At 39.7% G+C, this 26,324-nt stretch overlaps 1 protein-coding gene across 3 annotated transcripts in view; it reads right to left on the bottom strand.

Moving 5' to 3' along the window:
• The window catches only part of casz1 (castor zinc finger 1), a 115,153-nt gene that overhangs the window by 53,644 nt on the left and 35,185 nt on the right, over positions 1-26,324 (bottom strand). The window contains exon 1 of one of the 3 annotated variants that reach the window (XM_066690415.1): positions 8,405-8,484. The exons of the other annotated variants lie outside the window; for them this stretch is intronic. Coding sequence (XP_066546512.1) covers positions 8,405-8,483 — 79 coding nt within the window. The 5' untranslated portion in view covers position 8,484. Of the gene's footprint in view, positions 1-8,404; positions 8,485-26,324 lie in introns of those variants that run through there. 3 annotated transcript variants of the gene reach the window in all.

Genomic DNA, 26,324 nt, shown 5'->3' with positions numbered 1-26,324 from the left:
GTATCCACTTCACTATATTGCCTTGTTTTCAGGCCTTTTTGCAAATGAAAGGGGTCTGTCACCATTAATGAGCGTCTGTCAGACTCAAAATGCAGAATTACAACCTGAGCCCACCAGCTGGGTGCGAGTATTAACTCTGGGGAAGGAAAATTAAAGAACAGATGACCCAGCCGCATTCCTAGCGATAGCACGGCTCACTTGGAAAAAAAACCCCTAAAAAACACACACACACACACACACAGGCTGTTTGCTGGAGAAAATGGGCAATGGCGAAAGAACGCGACAAGAGCGAGACGGGATGATCAGTCAACCGTTGAAGGACCCTTCAGCTAATATCGGTGCAGATTAGCTGGTTGAGTTGTAATTTTGTCATGGAGATCCCTAGTTAGCGACTAGGCAGGCAGGCAGGGAGAGCGGCAGGACGGAGAAGGGCTGCAGTCCAGCAATGCAGTGCCAAACGCGGTCGAGGAGAGAGACCGGGAGCCCCGGTGGTGGTTGTCACTCTGACTCATTATCTTTTGGATATATTTAATTTACCAGTTCTTGAGTGCGCTGCTGAGTAAGCCACTCTGCCATTAGGACCAACTCTCCAGGGTAAAATACAACAGAAGCCAGTCGATTAGTTATCAATTAAGAGCGGAGAAATCCCCACCTGGTGCACTCGGTCGGCAGGCTCCCCTGAAACGCCCGGTTCTCACGCACAGGACAGAGTTCACATCCACCTCCGTCTCAGACAGTTAACAGAAATTAGCGGGAGAAAAAGGCCCTGACTATTGGCCTCTATTTGGTGGTTTTGTGCATTAGGTTAACCTTGATATGAAGCACTGTCATACTGGATAATGTCAATCACTGGCTGCCCTCTCCAAGAGCCTTAATGTGAAAACCTAAAAAGCATTCTGTTTAGATGTTTAGACATGCCCCCTCTCCCCAGCATATGAATTTCATTATAGGGAAATGGGTTGTGGCATTTCTTTAACAAGACTCTTAAGACTTTTTGACAGCCTATAAGGCACTTTGCAGTTTAAAAACAAAATAATAAATAAGGTAAGAATGAACACCAGCTCTTGCCAACCCATGAAGTGAGCTGCGCAAGGACAAGGAGTAAAAAATAACAATTGATTAAAGAATGAAAGAAAAAAAGAAAAAAAAAAAAAAACAGAATAGAACAAAAAAAAAAGAAAAAAGAAAAATATGAGGTAGCCTCTCTCTGGAAAAACTTTGTAGCTCTAGGGAAGGCTTAATTGATTTCCAAGGTTACGTTTTTAATTTGTTTTTCAGATACAGAGCTTTCTGATGACCACAGCTTGTGTGTACTGGATGTTTTTAAAGCAATTTCCTCAAAATCGGCTGCCTTTTTATTGTTTGCCTAAAATGTTATTCCTGTGCTCTCTCCTTGAAATATGAGGAAGAGGTGACATTAACTAAAAACATACATTCCCAGACAGGATGCCTTTCTGACAGCATCGATCCCAGACTGCCATTAAAATGTTTTCTTTGCTGCAGTCCTCTCTCCCTGTTTTCTTTTTTTGATTTTGGAGAAGAAAAAGTTACAGGTGTCCCCCTGAGCAGACTTGTGGGAGAGGTATGCATCTGAATGTAGCTAACTAAAGGCTTTTAAAAAAAATAGATTCTATCGCATGGCAGCAGATATGTACACAGATGTGAGAAACACCCATGCACACACACATATATAAATATAGATGTATAGACAGATAACGAGATATAAGTGGATATGCTGTGTTAACTGGAAACAAAAATAGTCTCTATAACTTTGAATTTGATGCTGCCATGGCCTAGCAAAACATCCCCTTGTGCTTTTAAATGGGTATTCACACCTTAGTTTTTACTTTCACATGCAGAAGGCATTTCTTCTGCATTCTAGCATTGGTGCTTCCCCTACATTCACTGCACTGAGACAAAATCCCTTCTTTTATGCCTTCCTCAATGCAATTCGGGGTCGGCAAACCGCATGCTTCGCTCGAGCGGCCGGATCGGTTGAGGATGTCAGTGGTGGCGTGCCCACGCTGTCTGTGTGGTGTCTGCAGTGAGCTGGGGAGTTCCTTCTCTCCGATTCCCATGACCACCAGTGCCTGAAGACATGATTTCCACAGGGGATTCCCCAAATAGCAGTGGGGCTCGTCCTCCACAGTCTTTACGGCTGGCTGCTAGCTCTAGGTCACTGCTGCTGCTTTTACCTTTTTCAGCCCGTTGGGGTCACAGCACTGGAACACTGGCCTCTTAGAATCTCTATTGAGGTGTATTTGTTTCTTGTTGTTATACTGTTTATGTTTTGTTAAGTTTTACTACCATTGCATTGTTGCTTAGCTGCTGTTTGATGTGTGTGTGTGTTTTCAGATTGTTGTTTGGTTTGCTACTATACATCTACTTTGGTTATTAGAAAATAGAAATAAACACTACTGCTGTGCTACAGTGTGTCCTGGAACCAATGCTACTTCTGACCAGTCATCAAAATTTGCAGCACAACGTCTCACAAACACTAGACACCATGAATAAAACAGGGATGGGATTTTAGAATCGTATTGTGGTATGCTTCTTGCACATTTCAGTTGTATTTGATAAAGACAATGTGTGTGTACTGTACCTTACACAAATATTAGTTTGATAATTTCTACAGTGAATATTTCTGTAAACTCTAAACTCAAAGGTGTTCTCTTTTTCTTGTTGTTGTTAGTATTGAGAACAATATAAAAGGAAGCTCAGCTTGCTGACTCAGTTGCAGTTTAAACTATGGCTATGACCACAAAATGAATGCATGTACCTTTCAAGTCTTTATTCTGCATCAAGAGTCCTTTAAGTGGTATAACGCAACATTTTCAATGCACAGTAACTGAACTTGACTAATTAAGATCGAACAAATGTGATGTAAAAATGTTGTTTTCTCATGAAACTTAATATATACTGAATCTATACATATATATATGATTGCATATTTCAAATAAAGAAGCAAATACGCTCTGAAATACCATGTTTTTTTTTACTTCAACTCTTGAAAAAATATTTAAAATTTCTGAAAGATTAATATTCTTCTTCTTTTTCTTTTTTGTGTGAAAATGGATACTCTGTTGAAGTGCAAATCTGATGAATTACCGTAGCAGATTGCTGTTATTAATTATTTAAGCATATTTTATAAATATTCAGGTCTGTCATGCATCTAATAATGAACGCTTTGGAGAAGGTTACTTCCCGTGTGCATCCTAATGTGTCAGAAATTTCACTTTTAATCACAGTTGTGCCAGGGCACCATGTGAAATCTAAAAATATAAATCTCAGTTATAAAGCTTTGTAATGTGCTGAACTACACAACCACAATTTCTTAACCCGGTGTTTTACAGAACTTAAATGAGACTATTTGGTTTATCTGCAATCATTACCTATTAATACAATGGTAATATGAGAGAGAAATAATGTGTCAACAGAACTCTATCTTCTGGACACACCTAGTCCCAGTTCTCTTCCAACCATATGGCGCTTTGCATATTCATACCGTGCGCCTGTGAACTGCAATGCTTAAACAGTTCTTCAAGTCAAAAGAAGAAAAGCTGCTAAAACTTTTTCTTCTGCTTCTGCTTCTTTTATTTTTTTCATGTCTGGTTTCCTTTGAGACCAGCACGGGCGATGAAAGCTAGTCCCACCGCTGCTTGAATTACAAAGGCTTGCAAGTAACCTTTAATGAATGTCTCATAATAGCAATAATAATAATAATGCAAAAAAATAAAAGCAGGTACCAGTGACTGTATGTGGGTAAACGGTTTTGTTGTGCACGCTGACGGCTTCACAGGCAGAATAGATATCGCGGGCATCCCCCACTACAGTCCTCTCAGATTTACACTGTCAGAGTGGAGCTGCTACCCCTTCATTAAGTGTGTGCTGCTCCTTGCAGAAGCTGCTTCACGATTCTCCACTGGCTCTTTATAGAACTAGTAATTACCCCAGCAGCCACCCTTTCTTTCCTGTGCCACACTTGTTCACAGTGCCAATCTTTAGCCAGGCTTTGTGACGCAGTTGACAGAATGCCAGCTATAGTGGCGGCAATGTGTGCTGTATTAAGCGATGCTTTATCAAATTAGTTGGGTACCCAGCTGATACATAATAAAGGTAAGAATCCCACTGTTCTGCAGACATCAATCCTGCACACTAAAGCCAAGCCAAATAGCTGGGATTTGCCTGCAGCAGTGACTCAATCCCCACATTATCCTGATCAGTCTGCAGCTCAGTACCAGGTTAATCTCATCCTACCATACAAGATGATGATATTTCATAATAATTAAACTAAATAATAATAATAATAATAATAATAATAATAATAATAAGGGTTTGCATGAAAAGAAAACCAAATTTTTAGCAATGCATCTACTCTGCAGGCTTGTTAAACTTTGTTTTTATTTTAAATATTTATATTGTAACATTTGTCTCCTGTAAGTTAGCACACCATTAAAATATAAATATATATATACTTCAAAGAGAATGAAAATCTGCTTTTTTCCACACATTTTTTATTTTTTAATAATAATAATAATAATAATAAATTATTATTATTATTATTATTTATTATTATTATTATTATTATTATTATTATTAAATAATTATAATAATACTAATACAGCTGATTACAAAATGTTGTGTTAATCAAAACTAATGCGCTGGTGAATTTATCAAAAGTGACTCCTTGTATCTGCACATTTTCTGAAATGTCTAGTACTTACAGCGGTTTCTCTCTGGTGAGAGCCAGCCGTACAATTGGAAAAGATTTGATGGCAAGATCAAACAGACCACTCTGCACCCAGGGATCAGGCTACCTAAGAGTGCCAACAGTGACTTTAATTTTTTTAAGCATTTCTTTAAACACACAAAACACAACAAGAGGAAAAGAAATCAAAACTGAAAATTCAACTTCACAGGATCTCAAATGCTGCGAACATGTCGACGTGTCAGCTTGTCCCAGTCAGTCATGTTAAAAACAGAACTCCTAAGACACCAGCCTTCAATGCACCTTTAATTCAGTTAATTTGATAGAACTATGTTTGATATAAATATAAAAACCGCAGTGATGCACAACATCTGCAGACCACAACACTTTTCTGATTCTGTTTCAAGATCCTCAGATACAAAGGCTCCTAAATGGATTGAAGTTTCTATTCCACTGGTTATAATACAATTCATTCAAATTTCTCAAAAAACAAAACAAAGAAGCACAAGACCCCACCAAGTCAAGAATCCTGTTTATTTTTTCATCACAGATTATGCAGTGAAGGACTGCAATATCCAAGCTTATTCAGAAAATGTCTTTCAAAATATCTCTACTCTGACTTGACACTTAGGACTCAAAAGCAGCAAATCCTTTTCTACAGATCTTTTCCATCTGTAGAAAAAGAAAAACGCAAGATCAGCAGTTGACGTCAGGATGAACATTGTGTGTGTTCTCAGTAATTTATCACTAAGGTAGAAAAAAAATCTGGCAGAAAGATAAAAGTGGATTCTTTTAAAAAGTTAAGAAGTTTAATTGACAAAAGAAGAGCCTCTTAATCCGACAGGTGTGGAAAATCAAATAGGTTTCATGGATGCACGGAGAAATGAACAGAGATGCGTCTCACACAGTCCGGTCGGAGTCTGTGGCAGGAAGTGACAGATCTCCCTTGCATCCAGAGAATGTGGTTTCGTACAGGTGTTGCCTGGGCTGTGTGTGAGCGTTGTGTGCTTGCGGGACGTTACAAATTAGGCCTCTGCTAAACTGTGGCCTGTAAAGACCTCCAGAGAAGATATGCTTGAAGAACTAAGCTCTTTCCATTGTGCTTCACGTTCAACAATTGATTGAAATTCAGTAGCCCTAAATATCCCAAAGTGAAGGAAGAAAGCTGCTGTTGTCTCAGTTCTAACAGATTTGCTCAGTAACTTTGTGAGAAGAAGAAGTGTACTATTAAGTATCAAAGCCATGCTTTTTGCCGTCTCGACACCAGCTTTGAATCAAGAAAACGAAAACAACACAAACAAACCTCCTTTCTGCTAGATCAGTTGAATCTGCCACAGTGTTAGAAGATGAATTATGACTACACTGGTGCAGGGGAAATCTGTATTTATGGGGGAGCTGAGCGAGTGTTAAATCCCTTGTAAGAAATAAAGTCGTCCCTGAGCGGACTAGAGAAACATTTCACTCAGTCTAAAAGGTGGTTAGGAAAATGAAAGCCATTCCTCTTCGTAGGGATGCACTGTTGCTTATTCTAAGATGGGGGGTGAACTGCATTCAAAGCACATGAATCTTAAAATTGTGTCTGACTGTTTGCTGAATACTTTCTTCATGCCTATTCACAGGTAAAGTTAGAGGCAAATAAAAGAGAGCAAATCCTAGAAAAATCCTCACAACACACTTGTTGCATTTCCTGTATTACTGTCCAAAGCTGGGAGTCCAGTGAACGAACTGGTTTGCAAACATAGCATACAAAGTATATATATATATATATATATATATATATATATATATATATTCCTACATTGGGAAATAAAGTAATTTGATTTATTTCATAACCCTTTCATTTATAAATATATACCTCAATATGTGTGTGTGTACCTTGAACAATTATAGCATGGCACACAATTCCACAAAGATTTTATAGCCACAAACACCAGGGCCAGACACACCTCTAATTAAGATGAGAATTTCTGCCCCCTTTCTTTCTCCGCAATCAGAATTATTACTTAAAAAAAGGCTCTATCTTTTGCATCAACTTAAAAGGCCTATATCTTTTTTTTCCCCTTCGACTCTGTGCAGCCTCACTTACCCTAAGTATCTCTATAAATCAGCCGTTACTGTTAACATGTACTCCACAATTCAGTCATCAATCTCGTACTAGGTCAGAGTGAAAACAGAGGAAAAAAAAAAAATCTGGTTAGTAAAAACACGCGCACACACACCGATGCATTAAAAACAACCAGAGCAATCTCTCCAGGAAACGATGCCAGGTCACCAAGGAAACAGAAGCCAAACTCAATTGTGACTTCACCTTTTTAAGCGGGCCCTGCTCTGTTTGCCGTAAAACAAACAGCACACACTGAAAACAAAAACCTGCTACTCAATTACTGGAGGTTCCTGAAAGGGATTCTGTTAACACAGCTCACGCTGCGCCAATTAGGGGCTGATTCGGAAGCTGGGCCGAAATGAAAAAGAATCGGTTGTGAATCTCTTGTCTGAGTCTGAATGACAAAAAAAGTATTTATTGAACAAAAGGGGAAACCTCTGTGAAATGTGAACTGGATTAAATCTTCACAAACATTCCTTCCCTCGTCGAGAAGCAACTTGTGCACACACTCCAGTGCCACTGTTTACACCACTGCACAAAACCCATTAGTTGTTAACAGACCTTGTCCATAATGATAGCATCCAAAGCCAGACAAAAGCCCCCTAATAAAAGAAGCTGGGCACTGCTAACCCAACAATTAGAAGCAATTTAACTTTTACTTGGCTAACAAAACCAACTGAATAGCATCCTTAATTTCAACTCATACAGCACACTTCAGCAATGACATAGCTTCCTGGATTATACAGTGTGTGAATGTGCGCGTGTGTGTGTGTATATATATATAGAGAGAGGGAGAGAGAGAGGGAGAGAGAGAGAGAGGGAGGGAGAGATTATTTATATCCTAAATCTTAAAAGATATACTTAAATTATTATTATAAACCATGCATGAAATAATGTTAAAAAGTTCTGACAGCAAAAGAAAAAAAGTTTCAGCAACATATTCACAATGCACAATTTAAAAAAATCACCTTTACCAATTACGCGTAAAGTATTCAGTGCAAGTTCCACCTCTTTTTGTATTTTGCAACAAAAACTAAAAAAAATGAAAAGCTGCATGTGCTAATTGCCATGTGAACGCCTATTGAATTGGTTCATTGTTAATCAGACAGAAATGTAACAATGCAATTCAATTACAGGATGTTTAACTTGGCAGTTTTTCCGTTTCTCATTTTTATGATAAACAAGAAAAATGAATTATAATTAATAGTGATTGCATTGTTTCTTTAATTGCTTCTCCAGGACAAGTTAATTGAACAACAGAAAAAGCATTATTATTATTATTATTATTATTATTATTATTATTATTATTATTATTATTACTACTATAATTGTATTATTATTATTATTACTACTATTATTATTAATACTTGTAGCTGTAGTTGTACTTGTATTAATATGCATTGTTTCAATAGTAAGTGCAATTATTAAATTAATACAAAAACAAGTCCCAGACATCACACACCCTAACACCCCACCCCACCCCCACCATCACCTCTACTTTACACAGAACAGAAACTCTCTCAGCTACACAACGTGTTAATCACATCATGAACTGAGCTCCCTGCTGCGCCCGGCGCTGAGAGCTGTCTTACCTCGTACGAGACAGTCCAGATTGCTTTGTCTCACCTCTCCCTGCAATTGTGGTGGAATTCGCTCCACGAAACAAGGCATTTTCCCCTCTGTGCGTCTCCTCGCCTGAGCTCCGCTAACTCTCTTTCTCAGCACAGATGTCAGGGCTGTACATGTTTACCCACTTTACCAGTAGGGGTCCTTCACCACCCTCCGCTCTCAATAGCTGGTGTGGAAAAACAGCCCGGGGAAGGGGCCACTTAACCCGCTCTTTAAATTGTCACACTGAACCTGTGCCTCCTGAGTGTCACAATACCTTTGCACGCCTGCTCCTGCAGTATGGGGATGTACTCTTACCACGGCACAAATGGATTGCATTACAAAGTGTCTCTTCCTACCGAGTCGGTTTTCAAGAAGTGCAGTTGCAATTGGAAACATTACAGCGGGAGCCTTGAAAGGGAGCATGCATGCAGTAATTACGCTGCTGACATTTATGATGTGCAGTTCACTTTAAGGGCATTTCTCTGACAGAAATTAAATCTAGTATATTTATTCATATATATATATATATATGTTTGTGTGTGTTTATTCTAAATATTTATGATTATGATTACTTGTGTAAAAAGCATATTTACACAAAAGTGTAATTTGTAAAAGCCTTACACTATTTTTCCACTTTCTTTCTTACTTTTGGAGCATATGATTTCACACTAAAGAAATGATCAAAATTGAGGTGTGCCATGAAAGTCAAGGTCTCCCGGTAGTTTATGGTTAGGGACAGTATGGAGCTATTCAGACATACAATTATACCACAACACTGAGAATGCCAATGAACGTTCCCCAATCAATTTTTTTAAATTATTCCCCTGTAGCTAAACATGTACAAAAATCATTCTGACGTGTGAAATGTATCACAGTTAGATTAACAGAGATACGTGTTTACAGCAGCTTCTGTAACTGACACAACGGTGGAATCGCAATGAATTGGAAATATTCACAAAGAAAGTAAAGGGAGATTTTGTGTTAGTAAGTTTGTTTGTTTGTTTCTGAATGACTGGAAGTGATATCAGAAGCTCTGGAGCCAAATTGCGAATTTAACTCTTTGGGTTCTGTACTAGAATTGACATCGTGCCAGGTCTGCTTCTGTGTGTTGTCTCTGAAAATGCAGGACTGCATGATACCTAAAAAAGGAAATTACAGCTGACAGAAATTCTTGGAAGATAGCAGAGGAGTGGCAAGGATTCAATGATCTAAATCCCTTGTATGTTAAACATTACCACGCACAATGAAAAAAAAAAAAAAGTTCCAATCGAATTTTAAAACTCGTATTGCTGACTAGACTCATTAACTTCCTGCCTGGTACAATTAAACTCCTGGTGAGAGTTACTATGTGTCCCGACTCAGTGAGGTGAAGATTCATAGTAAAGTATTTATGAAACTCAACAAGGCACCTTATTAGGGCAATTTTTATAGCACTCAGTCAAAGTGTTAAAATATGAAACCTCAGGAATGACAGCTGTCTTCAGAATATGAAACTTGTAATGTTTTCAGTATTTACCTCTGGCTGAAGCTTAATTTACTGAGTCCTTTTTAAAAAAGTGGTTTGCCATACCAAGGCTGAGGTATACATAAGTACAAGGTGTCTGCTAGATTTCCTAATTTGAATAGTATTATTATTATTTAAGGTTTTTTTTTTAAAGTCACACCCCCCCCCAAAACTTGAAGAAATACAGACTGCTGGTCAATTAAAATAAAAAATTCTGTGAACAATTTTAGAGGAATCTGCTATTAACAGGTGGCCGTTAGAGCAGGGCTCTTCCAAATCAGTACAAATATACCCAAGAAACTACCCACATCCCATCATAAACTCTTATGTCATATCACTATTTTTCATTGTGCCATAAATATAAAAGATACAATTAAACTAAAATTATAAAAGTACTTGTGGTGTGGAAATTCAGTCACGGAACTGAAATCCTGCAGAACAAACTCGACTTCAGTCTCATCTCACACCTTCCCTCCTTGAAGCTGATGAAATACAGAGGCTGGTTCCTCTTTTCCCTGCCTCGGTGCATGCAGGCAGCTCGGTGACAACTGTGACAACACGCACAAAACAAAAAGAGGAATCCCCTCTTTTCTCTTTCTCTCTTAATTGTTGTTTGAGAACACAGCCTGATGTGTCCTCCTCTCTACTCTCAGTACTACTGCAAATGGCTCTCAAATAGCTGATCTGTAAATACAGTCAAAGCTACTTCCCCTGTCAGTCTCCTCTCTCTCCATTGCAGACTGCCTGCAATCCGGATCCCTCAGCCACAAACATTCACTCCACCCCCACCCCCCACCCCCGCCTCCTACCTCTCTGACACCCCCCACCAAGCCAACTCCATTCCCCCTACCACTATAAAAACACAAATATGCCATAACTCAGTCTGCTGAGCCAACCAGCCTCCATGTTGCCCTGTATCAGGGGGCCTCTCAGGAAGGTCACCAACAAATGGTTTTCCGATTCACTGCCCCTGAAATAATTTTGTGTATTAAAACCTGAATCTGCACTTTCTGGCCTGAAAGCTTTTCTAATTATTCCAGCGTCCTTGGGACAGACACAGATCCTTCACAGGAGAAACAGCCGACCAACCAACCAACCACTATAACCACTGACACCCCCCCCCTCTCTCCTCTCCTCACTCCTCACCCCCTCCCCTCCACAGACAACCCCCCCCCAATCTGTTTTCAAAGCGTGTCTGTCCTTTATTAAATTGTTTTCTTTTCCACATTATCAGTTGCCATGGAGACCTCATCTCTCGGATTATTTGAATTTCATTATATCTATTGATTTGGGAGCATTTCATCTTTTTTATTGTTTTTCTGTCAATTTTCGAAACGAATAACCATCTAATTTGCGTCAGCGCTGATTACGTTCGTCCCTCAATAGAGGTCGGCAGCTGCACCGGGGAAACAAATCAATGAAAAAACATCATAAAACTCGAAAGTACAATCAACCAGGATATGGGTGACATTCCGTGGTTGCCGAGACGAAGTCATCGAAAAATATATACTTTTTTGTGCCTCGTGTGTGTGTGCGTGTGTGTGTGTTTGTGTTCATGTGTTTTGACTATTATGTCTGTACTATAGTAAATGTACCTTATACACACAAACACCCCCCCAACAAAAACAAAAAAAGAAAGAAAAGAAAATGCTTACTTTGGATTTAAATAATTTATGCAATTTTAGCATTTATGTATAAATTTTTTAATAAGCCGCCCGGAGCAAAGTGGCCATTAACAAAACACACAGCTGTCCAATGGGCTAGGCTCTGCAGATCAATTGCGCTTTTTTATGACATGATAAAATGCTTTTAAAGCAATTTACACAAATATGGAAAAAAAAATTGCTTTACAGGCTTCATTTATTCATAAGGCAGGGCATAAAAAAAAAGTCTTGCAAAAGCCAGCAAGAGAAGATGGTCCCGGACTTAACTGGAATGGACTAGCTGTCCTTCCTACAAGGACATAAAGTTTCATTACCAATGCACACAGTCAAAGGCAATTTAGGAAACGCAGAGTGCAAAAGAAAACATCAGCATATTGGAACTGTTCATGTAATAACAGTCACTGGCGTTTTCTGTTGCTTTTTTTTTCTTGGGGGAAAAAGAAAAAGAATGTAAACTTTGCATCCCTCCATGGGTGTCCCTTCGACCTGGGTCAAGGTGAAGGAAAGCAGAGCTACAGGAGTGAGCGAGGAAGTGCGTTGTGCTGGTCGGCCTGCTGTCAGCTCACAGGGCTGCACAGCCAAAGGCCACCTGCACATGCTTGCTCTGCTAGGATGAAGTTGTATTCGACAGAATCGCACATCAGAGTTTTCAGCGGTTCAACAGGAGTCTGATTTATCAGGTGGCACCCATAACTTTACAGGCTGAACTGGCATGTACATCCCTCAAATATTGTCAGTTTCACACAGCGCAACATGTGTGATTCACATAAACACTCCCTTCCTGATCTCATTGTACACAGGTTTGCATCTTTGAAAAGTACAAATCTATTATTATTATTGTTATATATTTTTAAACAAGTATTAATTAAAAGGGATACAATCTTCTTCCCAATGTACTTTTTTTAAAGCAGGTATTAGCCTGCACAGATAAAAAAAAAAAAAATCAAACAATATATTTCCGTTTGTGCACATGTCTAATTATTTACAGCACAATATAGGAAAGTGTGATAAAGTGTAATCTGATTTAAAAGTGCCTCCTGTTCTGAGTGTGACAGTGTGCTGAATGCTTTAATAAATTCACTGTGAGGGCTCCATGTTGGTTACACATGTCAGCGTTTGACAAAGCATTACTTTTCTTTAACAATTTTCAGCGCTCAGGCATCTCTGAAATGAGCGGCTAACAAATGAGCTTTTTATGTTTATTTGTGAGTGGGTGTGTCTTGCTGGAAGGCTCGTATCCAGACTACTAAAAGAACCAAGCAACCAACTGTTTGAGAGTCAGGGCTCTGTATTGCTGTGCTTTGTGGCGAAAAACTTCTATTTTTTTTCTTTTCTTTTTTTAAACAAAATACAGAACAAGTTAACAGAAAGAAATGGCACATTGCAGTAAACACTGTTTTATGTATCAATATGGATTCAATGACAGTAATTACAATGTTCTCGCTTAACCCTACAATGAACTCCAGGGAAGAATTGTAGTCATTTTGAGTGTGGGTGTACAAAACAGCTGAAATGATTTCTTCCAAAACAGAAACAAAAAAGATTTACCATGCTTTAGTGTATCAGATGTGTGAAGTAAACAACAACAACAACAATAATAATAATAATAATTACAAGGAAACCTCACAATTTTATATGAACAGTTCATGTAATATAACCAACGGAATTGTCTAGTCATTACATTTTTAACCGAAAATAGGGGATTAAGTTTCCTTTGAACAATTCCATGATTTTGCCATTGTGCACAATACGGTAGCTTTGAAAAGGCTTTTCACTCTCTCTCTCTTTTTTTTTTGGTCTTTCCAGCAGCTTCATTTTTCCCCCTTATCAGCACAATAAAAATAACAAGCTTGTGTCCCAAGCTAAACATTCCCACACAGAATAATAGGTTGTGTTACATGAGATCCCCCCTCTGCGAAGTGTTTACATAGAAATGATCATAAATGAGTGCTTCCTGCACCAGAGGCTTTCGATTACAGTTTAAACAGTAATTAAAATGGCACAACAAAACCAAGGCCTGGCGAGAACTGGTCCACATGTCTGGCTTCCCTCTCTGACTCTCAGAGAAAAGGGGGCGGAAGGCGAAGCCCATCTCCGAATGAATAACAGGGTGCAATCCCGTCAGCCTCAGACTACTTATCTCACATGTTCTTGTTTCTCAGTTCCACACTGCAGTTACTGTACTGTTACACCGACTACACAGATCTGCTGGCTTAACCTCAAAACATGTAAGCTACAAATGAAAAGCGACGGTGTACACAGACATCTCTGTTTACAGTAACCGCAAGGAAAGTTGAGAACTGTACTGAAGGTAAAATCCTCATTTACAAAGTCCTTAAGGCACACAGACTACAGGGTATGTAAATGTTAATGTTTTTTTTCTTGTTCACGTCAAGATTTGTAAACGCAAAACCCGACAGAAATATATAACATGACTCGGGAAAAGCACCCCGTACGATCTCTTATGTCCGACTCAGAGAGTTGGCTTTATTTCAAGTCTGTTTTAGCAAGACAGGGGAAAACGGTGCGTTGTCTAGGTTGTTTGCCGGGTCTCTCAGTCTGGGCTGTAAAATGGTCAGTGTGAAACAATGACAGTTTCTTTAAAATTAGGTCACAGGACCAGACAACTGTAAATGGCCATGTTTTTTTAATCATTCCCCATTCCACCCCCTCCTCCCCACCCATCTAGTTCTCTGGTAATTAGCCTGCTTGTACATGGAGTACAAATGACAAAAACCAAGGCAGAAAAAAAAACTAATATTGCACACACACACAGATAAAATGACCTATTTTATAGGTAATCCACAAGAAAGGGTCACAAATGCACAGCAGTTACACTAAAGGAAAACATTGTATTCCTCGAAACAAATACATACATACATAAATAAACAGAAAAACAAATCTGTGCTCCACACAAAAGCTACAAACTAATTCTTGCAAACCAGCCAACCTTCCCAGTCAGCTCCAGCCCAGGCCAGCTATAAACCATCAAGCCACTGTCAAAGGCCTTAAAAAGCGCAATTAAGCCGGACTTGAGTTAATTATTAAAATGTATAATTATTGACCCCTGTTTTCAATTCCCCTGAAAGTACATTAGATATATAAAACTCAGAAGACTGAGGAAAATAGTCTCTCCCCAGCTCCCTAATGCACTCGCACAACTTCCTCCAGCTCAACCTAATGTGGCTGCCCACTGATGAAGACCGCACTTAATGAGAAGCTCGTTCTGAAATGAAATATCTCAGAAACTATCAACAAGGATTAGAGTCAAGGCCTGGCCAGAGACTCCCCCTCCACCTTTCTATGTCACTTCGGGTTCAGGCAGCTGGGGCAGACAAGGCAGGTTTGAGGGTTAACTGTCCCCAGGAGGCTATCACTGAACTGGGCAGCCATCACTCTGCTGGTGTCCTGGGCTCTAATTTGACAACTAGGCCCTAACAGATTAGCATCCAGTCTAGATTAATAAAATTGGGTGACTATAATTAATTAAAATCATTGTTGTGTTGTTGTTTTTTTATTGTCCTTTGGTTGATTTTTTTGTTTTGTTTTGTTTATTTTTTAAAGCAGGGGGCATATTTTAATTAAAAGAAAACATTGTGTCAGCAGGAGTGCATTTGTCTGCCTGTGTGTATATGACCTTTACAGTGAACAACATTTTGTATACCCTTGTGCCAATTACGGGGGGCCGATTTCTAATATTATTGGCAACGAGCGTGCAAACGTCTACCATGTATGCTTATTTTTTTACCCTTTTTCTCCCCTGAGAGACAGCAGTGATTAAAGGACTGCAGGTGTGGGAATTTTTAAGGGAACTTCTGTAAAGGCATCCTCTGGCCTACCATTTGTTTAAGGTTATTATTATCAATACGTTTTGATTCTAGTCAGTATGGTCGAAGTAGTGTATTATAAACATCCTGTTTGTTCTAACATTACATTCATGTTTTATGCATCTTTACATTCAGATACAAAACAGAAAACGTCATAGATTTGCAGATATCGTTCTGAAGAAGATATGGGTCTGGTAGAAGAGGACCAGGGAGAAGAAATACTGTATCTTTGACAAGAACCTACATGCAACACAGTGAACGTGTGCCTGGAAAGGACAGGTTTGCTATTTTAGTGATGCATTTATTGTGATGGGTCCTCAAGATGCTGCAAGCCAAGGGCACATGGATTAAAGTATTACAATAATCGCATTTCTGTCTTGAAATACACCTGCCTAGCGATCAGTGCAAAATGCAATAGTGAGCGCAATAACTGCTGGGCATATGTGTATGTATTTAATGTATATTACAAGGCTAAGGTACAGATACTTTCACAAGTTGGTCACAATTGTATTTTTCCTGTTCTTTCCTCTAATATAAAACTGCCATTATAAGCCAAAGAATTAGACACAAAATCTGTATCAACGGCACAAACGAAAGTCTTTGAAACAGCTCTCATCTAATTAAGGATGTGTGGCTTTTATTGCTGTTGGAAGGGGGTGTGTGGAGGGGGGGACATAAGATAGCAAGACTTAAGCTATAATAAATATGCTTATTCGATTTGCAGATGAAAATTAATAAGAACTAAAGGTGATTGTGGACTTGCGTGAACGTTTAGGTAAGTGGTTTTAATTTAATGAGAAGCGTTTAGTACGCGTGTGACAAGCCCCAGCGATAGCGATCCTTTAAAACTAGGTGAGTCACAATAGAAGGTCCTGCAGATCCTGTTGCTCACATTAACATGGTTTAAAAATATATACATAATTTCCAACTCTGTAAAAGGACACAATAGCCACCGAGACAAACATGTCTTCACCTTGCTCTCTGGGAAGGCAAGGGTGCTTAACAGATCTGTCTTGTAAGGATGTCTGACATCTGAGCATGCCGCATTTGTTGGAATAGAATGGCGTTCGTATTCAAATTTTAAAAAATCACTGCACTTGGGCACCCTCAACGTGGCACTGTATGGCCGAGGAGATTTTCACAGCGCATTTGTATAAGAGACCGATGCCGTAACGGAGGAGCCGCACATGAGATGTACTTTAATAACAGCAAACAAACAATCCAACAAAAAGAAAAACAGATGTGCTTGATTACGCTGAACTAAACTGACACTAGCTCTAGACTTGTCTGCAAATCCAAATCAGGTAGGCTGAGATTTTTTATTTTTTATTTTTAAATCAGACTCTGTACATGCAGGCTCTTGATAGCCATCATATTGTTAACTGACTCCACTGAGATTCAGCCCACGCACACAGATACAGGAAGAAACCCACTGTGAAGATAGAAAGATATGGTGGAATGGGTCATTGGCTATTTTAGCTTTAACAGAGAAAAGAGGAGCGCTGGTGAACTTCCACTCTGGTTTCGAGTTGACGAGGACCGAGCGAATGTTCTGCAGGTGTGCTGCACGCTTTGAAACACACACAGTTTCCAGCCTGCAGATCGCCAGTGACACAAACATGACAGATCCAGAGAAGGAAAGCATTGATCCAACACATTCTATCACTGAACCAAATTCTAGTGAACCACAATCCATCGGTGTGTTTGGTGTCAAAAACTGTGTGGTGCCTAGCAGGATTATTATTCAGTTCTCAGTACTGAATACTTAAAGGTAGAAGAAAAGATGAGTGCAATATGATGAGGGCAGCAATGAGAGAAAGAGAGTGAAGTCTCCTCTTCTTTTTAAATTTCTAGAGTGACACAAAGCAATGGGATTCAATTTCTATCAACACCAACATATGAATAAGAAGCAGAATCTTAGAAGCAGGCTATACTCTACTTATACCAATCATTAGCCTTAATCTGGAAATATTATTTTTTGTTTTACACAAAACTGATGATGCAATATATAAATTAATAATTTAAGCTGATCCCAACAAAAATAAAACAGAAACAACATTTATGAGGACGATGTACATTTGTCTTAAATGTCAGATTGGGGGTAGTCCTGGTAAAGTATCTTTTTTATAGAAGTATTCTAGAGCATGTTGAGAACTAGGAGGGGAAAAAACAACTTTAAATGGTTTAAGGTTCCATTAGTCTGTTCATTGCCATAATGGAGTCCTGTCAGTGAGAAGTGCAGCTGAGTCTTCACAGGACCCACTGTTTTTAAGTTATTTTTATGTGACTACAGCTATGTTATTAACATTTAATTAGCACCCACTGCAAATGGATAACAAATTATATATATGTGTTATATATATATATATATATATATATATATATATATATATATATATATATATATATATATGTGTGTGTTATATATATATATATATATATATATATAGCACACAGGCATTGCATTTTTATAAATATCTAAAAAAACATTTATTTCTAGAATGCAACACTTCAAAAATAAAGAAATTATCCTGAAAGTAACATTAAAATGACACGCTGCTTTCCTTAAAGGGCAGGGGCGACTGGCCAGGTTCTTATCATCTGGGGGGAGTCATTATCTTCACTACAGGGAAAAGAGACGGTTTCTATTAGGTGGTTAGTCGCTGGGCTGCATACTAATTTCATTTGTGATGTTTATTTAACATGGGAGGATTGATAATTCCATAAAGATCACACAGTCAGATTTCTGCATACGAGTCCAACAGCACATAGGGTAAAATTACTATTTTTGTTCCTTCCACTGCTCTGAATTATAGAAATTAAAAGCCTGTCTGGGCAGGCATTCTGAGGTTATTTCCAATGCTAGTTGTGTGAAATTGCAAATCATACTCTTTCAGCTTCTTTTTTTCATACCTCCTGTTTTGGAAGATCCCTCTATCTCTCTCACCACAAAACTTTTGAAATCACTATTATGCAAAAATAACCTTGATTAGCGGAGTAAGAATGTGTGGACGTGCCTGTAGTGTTTGTGACTCTGGTTGGAAACCAAAGTCTTTTGTGTACAATACAACGGCAACAAAAATAACAAAAATACGTGGGGTATTTTATTATAAATGACAATAAGTTATGTACAATGTGGCGTATGAGAGGTGGGCAGGAAATATAACTTTAAACATGACTACCACACAGCTCTACCTACATTGTGACCGAGAGGAAAAGAGTAGTAGGATATTTTCCACATTAAGGGATGTTGGAGGTATGTAACTAGTAGCAGCAACAGAAGTTAAACACAGAGGTCTGTCATCATAAAATAAGCAGGTCTGAAAGACAGATAGCCAAACTGGGCCTGATATATATACCGTAGCACAGCAGGACCGGGATGTGGTCATTTTTAAATGGCTTGGACTGTTTGTCTCTGAAGGTGGGAGCCTGAAACCCTCCACAGACACAGACCCACTTAACTTGGACAGACAGATGTCGGCTCTGTGAAAGGGGAGGTCACCCAGGGAAAGGAGCTCAGGTATTCATGGCTTTCTTGGAACACTGATCATCAAAAACTAACCAGCGAAGCATCAATGGGGATTAGAGGCCGAGCCATCTGTTTTCAAAGTCAGCGCCTAGCCTTTTTTTTGGTTTTATTTGTCTTGCTATGAGAACTGCCCTCACCCTAGCAGACTTCACATCTTATTGGCTTTGACTTGACCCAGGCAGGCCAAGAGCAGGTCAAGACTGAATTGTATTAGCTGGAGACGAAGGAGGAAAAGAAAAAGTGGACCGCAATTAAAAACAGATGAGACAAAAGTGGGGTCAAAGATGATTCTAATGGGAACGAGCACTCAGTATGAGTGTGGGTAAGTGCTGGAGCGCTGGATGTGGATGTGTATTGTATTGCAACAGGTGGAACATGTCCACTGTGCTGGGAGGTCAGCTGAAGTGTGATATGTTTAAGCAGGACACGGCATTGCACGACTGAATATCACCAGAGAGCCCTGCAATTTCATTATTGAAAGATTTGGATGGATGGACCTTGCATTATATATATATATATATATATATATATATATATATATAATTGTAATATAATTGTAATATAAGTCATCATTTGATAATGTATGTTTGGCGTACCAAGCCATTAAAAATGTGCCTAGCTTATAAAAAAACAATACCATCAGAGAAAAATTGAAAGGTCTAGAGGTCAAATGACTTCAACCTACGGAATGACAGCTTTAGAAGTATCAACCAATCATCCCCAACTTTCTGAACTCAGTCGAGAGAGAGAGAGAAATGGTTTCTGCTGCCAGGACTCCTACCGCACTGACACTTCTGAGGCAACGTCTGTCAGTCCCAGTTTGTAGAGAAACAACTTGAACTTTCATAAGTTCACGAGCACAGTGGAGGCCACCGCCCCCCTGCCCCCCTAAGCCCCCCCACCCCTCGGGCCCTGGGCCCCGGGCCCTTGCAGGGTCAGGACTCTCCTGGCGTTCGGTCTCCCCAGCGCCCTGATGACTCTCTGCTAATACGAAGGCTTTATTGACAGTCCGCGCCGCGGCTTGGACGCATTAATTTGTTTAGGGTCCCTTCCCCATCGACGTTTCCTCGATAGTCGGCTGCCTTTAGCTCTGCCGCACAGCCCCTGACCTGCCGCCGTCGCTTATTTCCAGTGCTCTAATTGTTGCTTAATCACATATCAACCTGTCACTTAAAACCCCCTTTTTTCAATTGCAGAAATTTACATATCGCATGAAACTAATTTCTATCAAAAGCTATTCTGGCTGTGAAAGGTGTTTCTCTCACTCCCCCCCCACATGCACTTGGATAAAGTGCTTGGTATTCACATAACAGGCTATTCCAGCAGCAGGTTTGTTAACAGGGTAACACTTAACAAGGGTTTAAAAAAAATAATAATGGGAAGAGCAGACAGGGGAAATGAGGATTAGGGGTGAGACGTGGGAAGGGGGTAAGCGTATATTAATGGAGTCTTCCTTGTCATCATAGCTCTATTACAATTATTATTAATAATAATAATAATCATTGACTGTAACAACATATATTACATATGAACTTACAACAATCTCAAACGAACCCTTAGAGTTAGCCTCCAGGAGGACACTGTGGAATACTGCAGGAATGTCTCACACCTCCTTTATAAACAGTACTCCTGTAGTGCATTATCATCACTATCTCAAATTTTTTGGGGTTATTATTGTTGCTGTTCCTGAGGCAAGGTGGAGGAGCGGGAGCAGAAACAGGTGCTTTAGCCCCACAGATCGAGAGCGTCTTCTTTTCCACAGCCCAGTGAAGTCTGCTCTCGGGGGGGCTTTTGTTTTAATCAAAGAAGGGAGGGGAGGTCCTTTGTTCTACCCTTTGTTAGAATAATTGATAACGGGGGCTTGAGAGTTTGCAGGTCTCCGGTGGGAGATGTTCACTCTGAGCTCCATCCCGGCCTCCACAGGACTTTAATCTTGTCAGGAGCCTAGCCCTGGTGCCCTCCACCTGTGGCCATGGCCCCCAACCCCCCCCCCCCACCCACACACACACACACCCTACCCCCTCCTACCCCCCTTCCCATCACCTACTGCCGCACAGCTCCTCCATAGCTGGCATGCCTGGGTCACAACAGGACCGTCTGGGATCAACTTTAATTAAGTGTCTCTTTAGGGGTCCAATAACAGTGTGGGCCAGTGTGAGCAGAATGGGTTGAATTCCAGAAACCGTACTGAAAGAGGTGGAGAGAAACCCAGGGAACACATTTTTGTATGTCAGTGCAAAAGAAAACCCATCAACATCGCAAAACTTCGCACATGGGTAAAGAGTTTATTTTAATTCTTATTTATTTATTTTCCCAATGGAAGGTTTTCACTTTAATGTTAATTCAATTTGCCGTCTCTGAGGTGGAAAAGGATACATGCATTCGAGCTAATAGCTGTGGTTGGTCCTATTCGAGGGTAACTGTCAGAGTCGCGAGGTTTCAACAAATTTGCATTGCTGTTGATTCCATTTTCAGACGGGAAATGGAGATTTATTCCTGAGAGGCTCAAAGTAGACTGCTCCTGACAGATCTTTTAAGGATTAAAAAATGGCTGGCACTTCCTTGTCCCTTTTATAACTGTCTTCTCAATTCTATTAGGGGGGCTTATCTTACAAGAGGAACCCCTTTTAACCGCTAATGTAAGGCCAAGAAGTGTCTTTAGTCACAGGGTTAGACATTTAAACAGCACACTTAGTAACTCAATACGATTTGAGAATTGTAACAAAATAACAATAATAAAAACTATCAATACCTGTATCATGCAACAACTTACAGGCTTCTTCACACCATATCAATTTGCAGCAATTAAATCTCTAATGTATTTTATTTTATTTACTTTATTTCAGGTGGTTAGGAAGGTTTTCACATGCATAGTGGTCTCCTATTAGAATAACAGCAGACTATTATTCTAAACTTAAGAGAGCCTTTTACAAACAAACTCTGTTGCTATGATTTTAAACACAATTATCTCAGACCAGGTAAGGTGTAGGGTTGCTTTTCATTTTGCGCTAATCATCCCTGTTACATGGTAGATGTCTTTTGCAACGGCCGAACCCTGCAACACCTCATTTCTTCCACAGCCACACCTATTCAACACATCCTCCATCAGCCTGGACAATGACAACACAATCAACATCTTCACCTTCAGTGGTACAGGAGAGGAATGGGATGAGGGCACTGTGTCTGGAAGTGTGTCTTTTTCTGTGTGAGTGTGTGTAAATGTTGGGGGGGAAGAGGGACACATCTTAACCCCACTAATTTTTTTTTTCTGTGAGGAGCCAAGTCGTCTCAAGACTGTCAAAAGCATTTTCCAGAAAGCCGAAGAGAGGAGGAAAAAATCTGCCATGCACACACACGAGGCTGTCAGGTAAATTAGATCTGAAAGCTGACAATTTCTGACCATATTTCCTTGATTATTTCGAACAAATGCACACCAGCCGCTCTAAGGAGATTAAAGTGACATAAAAGTCCCGGGTGGGAGGAGGGAGGGCACAGAAACCAGGTCACCCCCATTCGTCCCCCCGTCTGACAGCCGCTATATCGCTATCCAATCCAATAAAAATCCCCCCCCCCCTCCTTTTGCTTTAATTAATTTTACAGCTAGCTTGCTTAATTACTTTCAATCAAAATCCTCTTGCCATCACAAAATTAGAAATGGTTCAACTCCATTAGTCTAAATTCTTCATTTACATACACAAAGACTGTCAGCTCTTGCTAAGCAAACGGCTCTCGCTTGATGAGATTGCTTGTTTTTTTTTTTGTGTGTGTGTGTGTGTGTGTGTGTGTGTGTGTTTTTTTTTCCTTCACTGGTGTTAATTTTTTTTAAAGGAGAAAAGTATCGTATAAACATTTAAACATGAAAAATCATCCATACACACCAAACACTTACACACAATTTTAGATAAAAACTCACAGACCCCGTGTATTTTTTTTTATATATAAGAAATAAATATGGCTCATATGCTATTATTTTGGGGTGGATTTACTTAAATTGTAGTCATTTTGTTGAAAAGAGGAATTTGTGGGAAAAAACTAAACCCACTTGGGTTATTTAGCAGAAGACCCAGCAGTGTAATAGATAATCACTTGTTCTTTACTATGAGTATGTTTTGTTGTTGTTGCGCATTATTGACAGTTTACCCAATAAATCTGGACCTTTTCGTGGCCAACCGTCAGCAACCTTGCCTATTTGGAAAGCGTTTTGCATTACTTGGAATCAGCTGGTCGAAACGCAATGTGATTTCAGAGGTCTCACCATTATTTAACTCACAAGGCGTCCTCCCCATCACACACAATGCCCAAGGCCGACACATCATCAAGAATTAAGGACAAGCGGATATAGTTCCTAGGCTGCCCATCAACCCACCCCCAACTGAAATAACCACGGATCTAACGAAGAAATCAAACTCGCCTGGAATTGACTTCTAATTGCAGTCCACAAATTGCTGAGCATTTGTTTTTGTTTGTTTTGGTTTTATAACGGGCCCCACACTCACAAAGCGGCCTTCAGAAACTTTGAGCTGTGCCTTCCCTGAGCAGTCTTGTCTGCCGACCAGAGCACTGACTTTCACCTCTCAGTGACTGCCTGTCACATCCCCACAGCTGAGAGAACCAAAAAAAAAAAGAAACACATTCAATAAGAGGGATTTGCTGAGATTTCATCAGTAATGTATCTTGCACTATTTTAAGCTAATTGTCACAAGTTGTAAAACAATCCCTTAAGTGACCAGTGGCCACCTCAGCATAAAAGCCTGTGCTGATGGCTTCAATTTGGTACTATTACGGGTGGCATGTCCCCCCTTTATGCCTCCATTGGCACTGACTTGCCCTTTTTAACCGTTCCCCATTAACACTGTTAATTATCCAAATCCATCATTCTTGGGGTAAATTAAGACTGCCTCTTTAATTCAATTTCATAGAATAATTTCCATCTCACACTCACTATTAGCCCCCCAACTACCACCACCCACCACCATCAACACCAACCACCGCCACCACCTCTCTCCCTCCCTCACCCCCCAATCCACTTTACTTTCAAGACAGGCAGGCTGTCAGGTTTTGCAGTTATGGTGCAGAGACTATTGCTGTGTCTAGCCTCTGCTTCGGCTCATCTGTAGCCGGTTCTGCCGCTGAGAGACCACTGCTCTGCCCAGCTCCTCTGCCCGGCGCAGGGCCTGTCTCAGCAGAGGACCAGCCATGCTCAGCTGGGCTTGGATAATCCTGTCACTTCTCACATCCCATGCTGCCATGAGCCTTTTAAAGAGTCCCAGGACACTTTCATCTGAGAGGTGAAGCAGGACTTTCCTTTCTCTTTCTTCTTTTGTTAAAAGGTTTTCACTTTTAAAGACTGGCTGATACTGGTGAGTGGGGAGGACTGAGGGCAGGGATTTGCTCTGGGTATGAGATCACCATTCTCAGCCCCAGGCCTCATTACAACTGCACCCAAACAATCCACACATTTTCAGTAGTAGTGCACCGTCCACTGAGATCTGCTTACATAACCTATTACTTTAAAATCATGATGGTCCTGAATGTTTTTTGTTCACCTACCAAATGTACAAAAAGCTCATTAAACAGAAAGAAAATTAATCAATCCAAATACTCTGTTTATTTAACTTCTGTACTTCATTAACCTGCTTAATTGTTTATATTTGACAATTAATACGAGACCTAAACCAAAAATGAGGCAAAAGACTGAAACTGTCCAGATACCCAATCATTAATTCTACAAAATGTGTTTTAAATGGCTGGCTACTAAGAATTATTGTAAATCTGGGCCAGTCTGACCTTGTAATATATATATATATATATATAAATTATATAAATTTGTGTGTGTATATAAATAATTATAATTATCATTGTTATTCTTTTTAAATTTTTAAACTACAATTAAACTGTGTAGCCCTTAAAATTATGTGAGTAAATACTAAAACGTATTGAGCTTGTGCCCCCTCGAATCCACCCCCCCCCCCAACATAAATAAATAAATAAATAAATAATTAGCAAAGAACTATTTCATTCAACCACATTCTCATCCCTCACTGGCATGCCTACAAATGTCCCTCTGATGTTTTTATGGCCCCTCACTAGAAATTGCCAAATAAAGTCTCACATTCTCATAATTACTAACTCAAACACAGGACCCCCCCCCCCCCAACTCCCACCACTACCACCACCCACTTCCCAGCACTTCCCAAACATTCAAGCGTTCCCTTTAAATTTCCCAGACACTCATTGTTTGTCTCTTTTGGACAGACTCTGGGAGAGTTTCAAATGATTTTAGCCGTGATTTAATTTTGCTTGTTAAAGAGTGATGTCAGCACAATAGAGATCGAGGCTCTAAATCCACTACATTCACCCAAAATACGAAGAGTAGATAATCACGGGTGACGTCTGCGAAAACATTTATTATATTCGCCCATCGCCTGGCTGAAGCTGCTAAAACAAATCAACGTTATTTGCTATTTTTCTCTGGGAAAAAAAAAATTATCTGAACTTTTTAGTGAAAACTGTCTTCCCTTTAAAGGGACAGTGTGGCTTTGTTATTGCCACGGCTCTTTTGTGTCTCAACAATACAAAAGAGCTGGGTGGCTTATTCTAGTTTTGTTAAAAAGTTGTTCAACATCCTCTGTGATCGGATCTGTCAAATTCAGGGCACATAATGCACACTTAAAAGTGTAACAGACTGGGAAGAGTGTGGAAATTATCTTTTGAACCCCCCAATACTACATTTTGAATGCATGACCACATTTCTATATACAAACACACAAGAATAAGCAAAAAACACTGCTCCGTGTGTGTCAAAAGTGGAAACTGACAAATACGAAGGATATATGAGTCACAATGCATGATAAAATTAGACCCACCTTTATTAGGAACAAGTGCAATGAGCTATTTTTACTTGCCAAGAATCTGTGATTCTTAAGCAGTTAACTCTTCGCTCATCCTTGCTAGCTTTACTGGGGTCCTATAAATGGTCTGGTGCAGGACATTTCATTATTGCAGATAACAACAAGATAACCCAATGCTTTTCTCAGAACTTAATAGGCAGCTGATTGGAACTTTTATCCAAGGCTGCATTTACGCCGAACACAAAACAGACCCTCGGTTTGTGCCAGCCCTCCCGTGAGTGATTCTGAATATTCCAGACCTTTAATCCTTCAAAGCAATATGACTGAACCTGCTTTCTGTTTGTGTTGTGTGGATAAAAGGAGCATTTCAAACCTCTAAATATTGCAACACATCCACCTTCTGATCACCCCATCTAATTAAAATATATGTATAGAACTATTATCTCTGATCCTTAGGTGTGTTCCCATATAGAAAAAAACAACAAAAGGGTTTCTCAGAAACTGTGTACTTTTTTAAAGGGCAGGG

This window comes from Amia ocellicauda, chromosome 18 (assembly GCF_036373705.1).
Source record: "Amia ocellicauda isolate fAmiCal2 chromosome 18, fAmiCal2.hap1, whole genome shotgun sequence".
Taxonomy (NCBI): Eukaryota; Metazoa; Chordata; class Actinopteri; order Amiiformes; family Amiidae; genus Amia; species Amia ocellicauda.
This window is presented reverse-complemented; position numbering and strand designations above follow the sequence as displayed.